This window comes from Lonchura striata, chromosome 37 (genome assembly GCF_050655825.1).
Source record: "Lonchura striata isolate lonStrDom1 chromosome 37, ASM5065582v1, whole genome shotgun sequence".
Taxonomy (NCBI): Eukaryota; Metazoa; Chordata; class Aves; order Passeriformes; family Estrildidae; genus Lonchura; species Lonchura striata.
Genome location: NC_140739.1, coordinates 15,305,217 through 15,316,611, shown reverse-complemented (window position 1 = coordinate 15,316,611; position 11,395 = coordinate 15,305,217). Strand labels below are relative to the sequence as shown.

Sequence of the window (11,395 nt, the reverse complement as noted above, 5' to 3'; positions counted from 1 at the left end):
CTCCGCGGGCCAATAGCCAGCCCTCAACGCCGCGGACCAATGCGGGAGCGCCGCGGTTGCCACCAATCAGCTCACCGTGCGCCTCGCGGGCAGCCAATGGGAGCGGCGGCGCGGCGGGGCGGCGGCCAATGGGGATGGCGGAGCGCGCGGCGGGAGCGGGCGGGCGGCGGCGCCGCGGCCGCGCCGGGCCCGGTGCGGGCGGCGGCTCCCGCGGCTCCCGCGGCTCCGGCGCTGCGGTAACGGCCGGGCCGGGGCTCCCGGCGCTCCCGGGGCTCGCCCCGCGCTCGGGCTGCGCCCCGCGGGCGCTCCCGCTGACGCCGCTCGCGGTGCTGCAGGCGCGGCGGCGGAGGAGGCGGCGGCGGGAGCGGCCGGCGGCGGCGCGGGCGGCGGGGACGGCGGTGACGGCGCGGGAGCTGTGCGAGAACGATGACCTGGCCACGAGCCTCGTGCTGGACTCGGTGCTCGGCTTCCGCACGCACAAGATGGGCGTCAGGTCAGAGCGGGGGAGAACCGGGGGGAACCGGGAGGGAGAACCGGGGGGAGAACCGGGGGGAGAACCGGGAGAGAGAACCGGGGGGAGAACCGGGAGGGAAAACCGGGGGGGAGAACCGGGAGGGAGAAACGGGGGGGAGAACCGGGGGGGAAAACCGGGGGACACTGGGGGAGCACCGGGAGGGAGAACCGGGCGGCACCATGTGTCCGTGCCGGTGCCCGGTGCCCATGCCCGGTGCCCATGCCCGGTGCTGATGCCCGGTGCCGGTGCTGGTGCCCGGTGCCAGTGCCCATGCCCGGTGCTGATGCCTGGTGCCCATGCCCGGTGCCCATGCCCGATGCCCGGTGCCCATGCCCGGTGCCCGGTGCGGTGCCCGGTGCCGGTGCTGATGCTCGGTGCCCGGTGCCCATGCCCGGTGCCCATGCCCGGTGCCCATGCCCAGTGCGGTGCCGGTGCCCATGCCCGGTGCCCGGTGCTGATGCCCAGTGCCCATGCCCGATGCCCGGTGCCCATGCCCGGTGCCCATGCCCGGTGCCCATGCCCAGTGCGGTGCCGGTGCCCATGCCCGGTGCCCATGCCCAGTGCGGTGCCGGTGCCCATGCCCGGTGCCCGGTGCTGATGCCCAGTGCCCATGCCCGATGCCCGGTGCCCATGCCCGGTGCTGATGCCCGGTGCGGTGCCAGTGCCCATACCCGGTGCCCGGTGCCCATGCCCGGTGCCCATGCCCGGTGCCCATGCCCGGTGCCCATGCCCGGTGCCGGTGCCCGGTGCCCAGTGCCCATGCCCAGTGCCGATGCCCGGTGCCGGTGCCCATGCCCAGTGCCCATACCCGGTGCCCGGTGCCCATGCCTGGTGCCCATGCCCAGTGCCGGTGCCCATGCCCGGTGCCCGGTGCGGTGCCCAGTGCCGGTGCTGATGCCCGGTGCCGGTGCCGGTGCTGATGCCCGGTGCCGGTGCTGATGCCCGGTGCCGGTGCCCGGTGCCGGTGCCCATGCCCGGTGCCGGTGCTGATGCCCGGTGCCCATGCCCGGTGCCGGTGCCCATGCCCGGTGCCCGGTGCCGGTGCCCGGTGCCGGTGCTGATGCCCGGTGCCCATGCCCAGTGCCCATGCCCGGTGCGGTGCCAGTGCCCGATGCCCATGCCCGGTGCTGATGCCCGGTGCCCATGCCCGGTGCCCATACCCGGTGCCCGGTGCCCATGCCCGGTGCCCGGTGCTGGTGCCCATGCCCGGTGCCCGGTGCCTGGTGCCGGTGCTGATGCCCGGTGCCCATGCCCGGTACGGTGCCCATGCCCGGTGCCGGTGCTGATGCCCGGTGCCGGTGCCCATGCCCGGTGCCGGTGCCCATGCCCGGTGCCGGTGCCCGGTGCCGGTGCTGATGCCCGGTGCCGGTGCCCATGCCCGGTGCCGGTGCCCATGCCCGGTGCCGGTGCCCGGTGCCGGTGCTGATGCCCGGTGCCCATGCCTGGTGCCCATACCCGGTGCCCGGTGCCCATGCCCGTGCCCGGTGCCGGTGCCCGGTGCCGGTCCTGATGCCCGGTGCCCGTGCCCAGTGCCCCTGCCCGGTGCCGGTGCTGATGCCCGGTGCCGGTGCCCGGTGCCGGTGCTGATGGCCGGTGCCCCGCAGCCCCCTGCCCGCCCTGCGGCGCCGGGCCCAGCTGCGGGCGGCCATCGAGGCGTTCCGGCAGCGGCGGGACCTGGAGGCGGCGTGGCGGACGCTGAGCGGCGCCTGGGCCCCGGCGTTCTTCCGCCGGCGGCGGGCGGCGCAGCGGGCGGCGCTCAAGAACCACGTACGGCGGGATTGGGGGCATTGGGGGGGACTGGGGGGGATTGGGGGAGATTTGGGGGGAGTTTGGGGGGTTTGGGGGGTCCCGGGGGGGATTGGGGGAGATCTGGGGGGGATTTGGGGGAGATCTGGGGGAGTTTGGGGGGATTGGGGGGCACTGGGGGGGATTTGGGGGAGATCTGGGGGGGTTTGGGGGAGATTTGGGGGAGTTTGGGGGGTCCCGGGGAGGTTTGGGGGGGTTTGGGGGAGATTTGGGGGAGTTTGGGGGAAGTTTGGGGGGAGTTTCGGGGGAGTTTGGGGGTGATTGGGGGGTCCCGGGGGAGACTGGGGGGGATTGGGGGAAGTTTGGGGAGATTGGGGGAGATTTGGGGGGGTTTGGGGGGTCCCGGGGGGGATTGGGGGAAGTTTGGGGGGTCCCGGGGGGGATTTGGGGGTCCCGGGAGGGTTTGGGGGGAGATTTGGGGGGAGTTTGGGGGGGTCCCGGGGGCGTTTGGGGGAAGTTTGGGGGAGTTTGGGGGGTCCCGGGGGGGATTGGGGGAGATCTGGGGGGTCCCGGGGGCGTTTGGGGGAAGTTTGGGAGGGTTGGGGGGAGATTTGGGGGGAGTCTGGGGGGTCCCGGGGGGGTTTGGGGGTAAGGGATGAATGGGGGGTCTGCTGGGGTCCTATTGGGGGGCACAGAGGGGTCTGTGGGGCACAGGGAAGGATTCTGAGGGATTTCTGAGGGATCCATGGGGCACAGGGAAGGTTTCTGAGAGGCACAGGGAAGGATTTTGGGGGGTTTTTGTGGGATCCATGAGGCACAGGGAAGGTTTCTGAGGGATCCATGAGGCACAGGGAAGGATTCTGAGGGATCCATGGGGCACAGGGAGGGATTTTGGGGGGTTTTTGTGGGATCCATGAGGCACAGGGAAGGATTCTGAGGGATCCATGAGGCACAGGGAAGGATTCTGAGGGATCCGTGAGGCACAGGGAAGGTTCCTGAGGGATCCGTGAGGCACAGGGAAGGTTCCTGAGGGATCCGTGAGGCACAGGGAAGGTTTCTGAGGGATCCGTGAGGCACAGGGAAGGTTTCTGAGGGATCCGTGAGGCACAGGGAAGGTTTCTGAGGGATCCGTGAGGCACAGGGAAGGATTCTGAGGGATCCATGAGGCACAGGGAAGGTTTCTGAGGGATTTCTGAGGGATCCATGAGGCACAGGGAAGGTTTCTGAGGGATTTCTGAGGGATCCATGGGGCACAGGGAAGGTTTCTGAGAGGCACAGGGAAGGATTTTGGGGGGTTTTTGTGGGATCCATGAGGCACAGGGAAGGTTCCTGAGGGATCTGTGGGGCACAGGGAAGGTTCCTGAGGGATTTCTGAGGGATCCATGAGGCACAGGGAAGGTTCCTGAGAGGCACAGGGAAGGATTTTGGGGGGTTTTTGTGGGATCCATGAGGCACAGGGAAGGATTCTGAGGGATCCATGAGGCACAGGGAAGGTTTCTGACGGATTTCTGAGGGATCTGTGAGGCACAGGGAAGGTTCCTGAGGGGCACAGGGAGGGATTTTGGGGGGTTTTTGTGGGATCCCTGAGGCACAGGGAAGGTTCCTGAGTGCTCTCCCTGTTTCAGTGGGTCTGAGGCAGTTTCTTTCGGGGGTCCCGAGCCCCCCATTTCCCTCCTGCCCCATCCAGGTGTTCCGCTACCTGCGGGCGCTCCTGCCCGAGAGCGGCTTCAGCATCCAGCGCTGCACCCGCTACAGCCGCGACATCAACGGCGCCAGGGTGGTCTCCACCCGCACCTGGTGAGGGCTGGGGGCGCCCCAAAAACCACAAAAATCACCCCAAAATCCACAACCTCTTCCAAAAATCCCCAACCGCCTCCAAAATCCCCTGCACCCGCCACGCTGACCCCCGCACGGAGGGGTCCCCAAAGCGCTCGGTGGATGCACAGAGGTGTCAAAATGCGGTTTTTAATTTTTTGGTGGTTTTTTTTCGGGTGTCCAGGCGCAAGCACGAGACGCTGGAGCTGCTGGGCGGCTGCGGGGTGGAGCTGCGGGGCTCGGACCGGGCGCTGCTGCGGGCGGGCGACAACGACTTCAGCCTCATGTACTCCACCCGCCGCAGGAAAACCCAGCTCTGGCTGGGGCCGGCTGCCTTCATCAACCACGGTGGGACCCCAAAACCGCCAAAAATCCGGAAAAAATCCGCCCTGGGACCCCCTCCCCGAATTGCACTGGGCGCCCTCAGGACTCGCCCGCGGGGGCTGGGGGAGCCTGGAGCGGGTGCTGATGGATGTGTTGGTGTCGTCAGATTGTCGGCCAAACTGCAGGGTGAGTGTGAGGAGGGGTTTTTATTGGTGTTCGGTGGGTTTGGGGTGAGAAAAGTTGGGTTTGGGGGGGGTTTGTGCTGGGGAATGTGAGGGAAAGATGGCGGGGAGCGTGAGGGGAAAAGGGCGGGAAATGTGAGGGGAAAAGAATGGAAAACGTGAGGGGAAAAGAATGGAAAAATGTGAGGGGAAAAGTGGTAGAAAACGTGAGGGGAAAAGGATGGAAAATGTGAGGGGAAAGGGATGGAAAATGGGAGGGGAAAAGAATGGAAAACATGAGGGGAAAAGGGCAGGAAACGTGAGGGGAAAAAGGGCGGGAAACGTGAGGGGAAAAAGGGCGGGAAACGTGAGGGGAAAAAGGGTGGGAAAATGTGAGGGGAAAAGAATGGAAAACGTGAGGGGAAAAGGGCGGGAAAACGTGAGGGGAGAAAAGAGCAGGAAACGTGAGGGGAAAAGAGCAGGAAAATGTGAGGGGAAAAAGAGCAGGAAAATGTGAGGGGAAAAAGAGCAGGAAACGTGAGGGGGAAAAGGGCAGGAAAATGTGAGGGGAAAAAGGGCGGGAAAACGTGAGGGGAAAAGGATGGAAAACGTGAGGGGAAAAGTCGTAGAAAACGTGAGGGGAAAAGGATGGAAAAATGTGAGGGGAAAAAGAGCAGGAAACGTGAGGGGAGAAAAGGGCGGGAAAACGTGAGGGGAAAAGAATGGAAAACGTGAGGGGAAAAGGGCGGGAAAACGTGAGGGGAAAAAGAGCAGGAAACGTGAGGGGAGAAAAGGGCGGGAAAACGTGAGGGGAAAAGGATGGAAAACATGAGGGGAAAAGTCGTAGAAAACGTGAGGGGAAAAGGATGGAAAACGTGAGGGGAAAAGAATGGAAAAATGTGAGGGGAAAAGTGGTAGAAAACGTGAGGGGAAAAGGATGGAAAATGTGAGGGGAAAGGGATGGAAAATGGGAGGGGAAAAGAATGGAAAACGGGAGGGGAAAAGAATGGAAAATGGGAAAAGGATGGAAAATGTGAGGGGGAAAGTGGTAGAAAACGTGAGGGGAAAAGGGCGGGAAATGTGAGGGGAAAAGAATGGAAAACGTGAGGGGAAAAGGGCGGGAAACATGAGGGGAGAAAAGGGCAGGAAAACGTGAGGGGAAAAAGAGCGGGAAAATGTGAGGGGAAAAAGGGCGGGAAAACGTGAGGGGAGAAAAGGGCGGGAAACCGTGAGGGGAGAAAAGGGCGGGAAACATGAGGGGAAAAGGATGGAAAATGTGAGGGGAAAAGGATGGAAAAATGTGAGGGGAAAAGTGGTAGAAAAGGTGAGGGGAAAAGGATGGAAAATGTGAGGGGAAAGTGGTAGAAAACGTGAGGGGAAAAGGGCGGGAAACATGAGGGGAGAAAAGGGCAGGAAAACGTGAGGGGAAAAAGAGCGGGAAAACGTGAGGGGAAAAGTCGTAGAAAACGTGAGGGGAAAAGGATGGAAAATGTGAGGGGAAAAGGATGGAAAAATGTGAGGGGAAAAGTGGTAGAAAACGTGAGGAAAAAAGAGATGGAAAATGTGAGGGGAAGAGGATGGAAAATGTGAGGGAAAAAATGGTGGGAAATGCAAGGGGAAAAAGGTGGGAAACGTGAGGGGGGAAAAGGATGGAAAATGCAAGGGGAAAAGTGGTAGAAAACATGACAGGAAAAAATGCTGGAAAATGTGAGGAAAAAAGAGATGGAAACAGGAGAAAAAAGGGTGGGAAACGTGAGGGGAGAAAAGGGCGGGAAACGTGAGGAGAAAAGTGTGGAAAGGCTGGAAACACAAGGGAAAAAGTGGTAGAAAACATGAGAGGGAAAAACGGTGGGAAATGTGAGGAGAAAAAGAGCAGGAAACGTGAGGGGGAAAAAATGGGGAAAAGTAGAAAATGTGAGGGAAAAAGTGGTGGGAAATGTGGGAAAAAAAAAGTGGGAAATGTGAGGAGAAAAAAAGCAGAAAATGTGAGGGGGAAAAAAGCAGAAAATGCGAGGGGAAAAAAGCAGACAATATGAGGGAAAAAAAGCAGAAAATGTGAGGGGAAGAGTGGCTGGAAACATGAGGGGAAAAATGGTAGAAAACGTGAGGGGAAAAAATGGTGTGAAATGTGAGGAGAAAAAGCGAGAAACGTGAGGAGAAAAAGAGCGGGAAATGTGAGGGGGAAAAAGCAGAAAATGAGAGGGGAAAAGTGGCTGGAAACATGAGGGGAAAAGTGCAAAATGTGAGGGGGAAAATGGTGGGAAATGTGAGGAGGAAAAAGCAGAAAACATGAGGGGAAAAGTGGCTGGAAACGTGAGGGGGAACGTGGTCGGAAATACGAGGAGAAACAAAGCAGAAAATGTGAGGGGGAAAAGGGTGGGAAATGTGAGGGGAAAACGGTGGAAAATGTGAGGGGAAAGGGAAGAAACGTGAGAGAAAAGTTATGAGAAGAGTGAGGGGAACAAAATGGTGGAAACATGATAGAGGAAGGGGCATTTTTGGGGTCCTGTTTTGGGGCTCTGATATTTTTGGGGTCTCTATTTTGGGGTTCTCTCCCATTTTCGGGGTCCCCATTTTGGTGCTCTCTCCCGTTTTTGGGATCCCATTTGGTGCTCTCCCATTTTCGGGATCTCATTTCGGTGCTCTCCCATTTTTGGGCCCCTATTTTGGAGCTCTCCCATTTTTGGGATCCCCATTTCAGTGCTCCCCCATTTTCGGGATCCCATTTTGGTGCTCTCCCATTTTCGGGGTCCCATTTCGGGGCTCTCCCATTTTCGGGGTCCCATTTCGGGGCTCTCCCATTTTCAGGGTCCCCGTTTCAGGGCTCTTTCCCATTTCTGGGGTCCCTTTCGGGCTCTCCCGTTTTCAGGGTCCCTGTTTCGGTGCTCTCCCATTTTCGGGATCCCATTTCAGTGCTCTCCCATTTTCGGGATCTCATTTCGGTGCTCTCTCATTTTTGGGTCCCTATTTTGGGGCTCCCCCATTTTCGGTATCCCCGTTTCGGTGCTCTCCCATTTTCGGGATCCCATTTTGGTGCTCTCCCATTTTCAGGGTCCCCATTTCGGGGCTCTCCCATTTTTGGGATCCCATTTTGGGGCTCTCCCATTTTTAGGATCCCATTTCGGTGCTCTCCCATTTTCCGGGTCCCCATTTCGGGGCTCTCCCATTTTCGGGATCCCAACTCGGTGCTCTCCCATTTTTGGGATCCCATTTCGGGGCTCTCCCGTTTTCGGGATCCCATTTCGGTGCTCTCCCATTTTTGGGATCCCATTTCGGTGCTCTCCCATTTTCGGGATCCCATTTTGGGGCTCTCCCATTTTCGGGATCCCATTTCGGTGCTGTCCCATTTTTGGGTCCCTATTTTGGGGCTCCCCCATTTTTGTGATCCCCATTTCAGTGCTCCCCCATTTTCGGGGTCCCATTTTGGGGCTCTCTCCCATTTCTGGGGTCCCTTTCGGGCTCTCCCGTTTTCAGGGTCCCCATTTCTGTGCTCTCCCATTTTCGGGGTTCCTTTCTGTGCTCTCCCGTTTCTGGGGTCCCTTTCGGGCTCTCCCGTTTTCGGGGTCCCGCCCGGGCTCTCCCGTTTTCGGGGTCCCATTTTGGGGCTCTCTCCCATTTCGGGGTCCCTTTCGGGCTCTCCCGTTTTCGGGGTCCCATTTTGGGGCTCTCTCCCATTTCTGGGGTCCCTTTCGGGCTCTCCCGTTTTCAGGGTCCCCATTTCTGTGCTCTCCCATTTCGGGGTCCCTTTCGGTGCTCTCCCATTTCGGGGTCCCTTTCGGGCTCTCCCGTTTCGGGGTCCCGCCCGGGCTGACTCCCCGATTCTCGGGGCGCAGTTGGTGTCGGCCCCGGGCGGGGCGCGGGTGCAGGCGCTGCGGGACATCCCCCCCCGGGCAGAAATCACCTGCTTCTACGGCGACGGCTTCTTCGGCGAGGGCAACCGCGGCTGCGAGTGCCGCACCTGCGAGAGGTACCCCGAAACCCCGAGGGACCCCGGAAACCCCGAGGGACCCCAAAAACCTGACCCCAAAACCCCGATGGACCCCAAAAACCTCAGAGGGACCCCAAAAACCTGATCCCGAAATCCTGACCCCAAAAAACCCCAGAGGGACCCCAAAAACCTGACCCCGGAAACCCCGATGGACCCCGGAAACCCAGAGGGACCCCAAAAACCTGACCCCGGGATCCTGAGAGGGACCCCGGAAACCCCGAGGGACCCCAAAAACCTGACCCCGGAATCCTGGCAGGGACCCCAAAAAATCTGACCCTAAAAACCCCATAGGGACCCCAAAAATCTGACCCTGGAATCCTGAGAGGGACCCCAAAAATCTGACCCCGGAAACCCCGAGGGACCCCGGAAACCCCGAGGGACCCCAAAAACCTGACCCCGGAATCCTGAGAGGGACCCCAAAAATCTGACCCCGGAAACCCCGATGGACCCTGGAAACCCGGAGGGACCCCAAAAATCTGACCCCAGAATCCTGAGAGGGACCCCGGAATCCTGGCAGGGACCCCGGAATCCTGACCCTAAAAACCCCGGAGGGACCCCAAAAATCTGATCCCGAAATCCTGACCCCAAAAAACCCCAGAGGGACCCCAAAAACCTGACCCCCGAAACCCCGATGGACCCCAAAAACCTCAGAGGGACCCCAAAAACCTGATCCCGAAATCCTGACCCCAAAAAACCCCAGAGGGACCCCAAAAACCTGACCCCCGAAACCCCGATGGACCCCAAAAACCCCGGAGGGACCCCAAAAACCTGACCCCGGAAACCCCGAGGGACCCCGGAAACCCAGAGGGACCCCAAAAACCTGACCCCGGGATCCTGAGAGGGACCCTGGAATCCTGACCCCAAAAACCCCATAGGGACCCCAAAAATCTGACCCTGGAATCCTGAGAGGGACCCCAAAAATCTGACCCCGGAAACCCCGATGGACCCCAGAAACCCGGAGGGACCCCAAAAACCTGACCCCAGAATCCTGAGAGGGACCCCAAAAACCCCAGAGGGACCCCAAAAATCTGACCCCGAAATCCTGAGAGGGACCCCAAAAAACCTGACCCAAAAAACCCCAAAGGGACCCCAAAATCCTCAGAGGGACGCCCAAATTTTGGGGGGGAAAACCCTGATTTTGGGGGGGGATGAACGACACCTGAATTTTGGGGAGCCATACGCCAATTTGGGTGGGGGTCCCCAATTTTGGGATGGGGGGGTCCCTAATTCCCGTGTGGGGTTCCCCAATTCTGGGTGGGGGTCCCCAATTTCAGGTTGGGTCCCTAAATTCGGGTTGGGGGGTCCCCAATTTTGGGTTGGGGTCCCTAATTCAGAGTGGGGGATCCCCAATTCCGGGTGGGGTTCCCCAGTTTGGGGAGGGGGATCCCCAATTCCGGGTGGGGGTTCCCCAATTTTGGGCAGGGGTCCCTAATTCAGAGTGGGGGTTCCCCAGTTCTGGGTGGGGGTCCCTAATTCTGGGTTGGGGGGGGTGTCCCCGATTTGGGTCGGGGGTCCCTAATTCAGAGTGGGGGTGTCCCCAATTTGGGTCGGGGGTCCCCAATTCCGGTTCGGGGGGGGTGTCCCCAATTTGGGTCGGGGGTCCCCAATTTGGGGTGGGGGTCCCTAATTCAGAGTGGGGGTGTCCCCAATTTGGGTCGGGGGTCCCCAATTCCGGTTCGGGGGTCCCCAATTTGGGGTGGGGGTCCCCAATTTGGGTCGGGGGTCCCCGATTTGGGTCGGGGGTCCCCAATTCCGGTACGGGGTGGGTGTCCCCAATTTGGGTCGGGGGTCCCCAATTTGGGTCGGGGGTCCCCAATTCTGGTTGGGGGGGGTGTCCCCGATTTGGGTCGGGGGTCCCTAATTCAGAGTGGGGGTGTCCCCAATTTGGGTCGGGGGTCCCCAATTCCGGTTCAGGGGGGTTGTCCCCGGTTTGGGGGGGTGTCCCCAATTCGGGTCGGGGGTCCCCAATTTGGGTCGGGGGTCCTCAGTTCTGGTTTAGGGACCCCCTAATTCAGAGTGGGGGTGTCCCCAATTTGGGTCGGGGGTCCCCAATTCCGGTTCGGGGGGGGTGTCCCCAATTTGGGTCGGGGGTCCCCGATTTGGGTCGGGGGTCCCTAATTCAGAGTGGGGGTGTCCCCAATTTGGGTCGGGGGTCCCCAATTCCGGTTCGGGGGGGTTGTCCCCGGTTTGAGGGGGTGTCCCCAATTTGGGTCGGGGGTCCCCAATTCCGGTTCGGGGGGGTTGTCCCCGGTTCGGGGGGGTGTCCCCAATTCGGGTCGGGTGTCCCCGATTTGGGTCGGGGGTCCCCAATTCCGGTTCGGGGGGGTTGTCCCCGGTTCGGGGGGGTGTCCCCGATTCGGGTCGGGTGTCCCCGATTTGGGTCGGGGGTCCCTAACCCCCCTCCCCCCCCAGGCTCGGCGAGGGCGCGTTCCGCAGCCGCGGGGGGAGGGCCCGTGCGCCCCCCCCGCCCCCCCCGCGGGACCCCCCCCCAAAATACGAACTGCGCGACACCGAGGTGCGGCTGCGGCGGCGGGGGGCGCCGGCCCGGCCCGGGACCCCCTCCCCAAAAGCGCGAGCCCGGCGGCGGCGGCGGCGCCCCCTCCCCAAATGGGCGCCCCCCGCCCAGCCCCGCGTGGCGCTGCACGACTGCGTGTCCTGCGGGGGGCGCTGCCGCCTGCGGGCGGGGGTCCCGCTGCTGCTGCTGGGGACCCCCAGAGCCGCCCCCCCGGACCCCAAACTGGCGCTCTACGCCCACGTCCGCCTGGGGGGCAGCCCCCCGAAACCCGCCGGGACCCCCGCCCGGCCCTGAGACCCCCGATGGGGGGTTTGGGGGGTCTGGGGGGGTTT

At 61.9% G+C, this 11,395-nt stretch overlaps 1 protein-coding gene across 1 annotated transcript; it reads left to right on the top strand.

Annotated features, from left to right (window-relative positions):
- Positions 1–269: 269 nt before the first annotated feature.
- On the top strand, positions 270–11,393 carry KMT5C (lysine methyltransferase 5C; the record flags this gene model as incomplete). Its single annotated transcript, XM_077789814.2, has 7 exons — positions 270–493; positions 2,119–2,281; positions 3,948–4,057; positions 4,260–4,423; positions 4,566–4,585; positions 8,394–8,527; positions 10,961–11,393. Coding segments are annotated over 7 exons (1,212 nt in total), but the record flags the coding sequence as incomplete, so codon positions are not given.
- Positions 11,394–11,395: the final 2 nt, after the last annotated feature.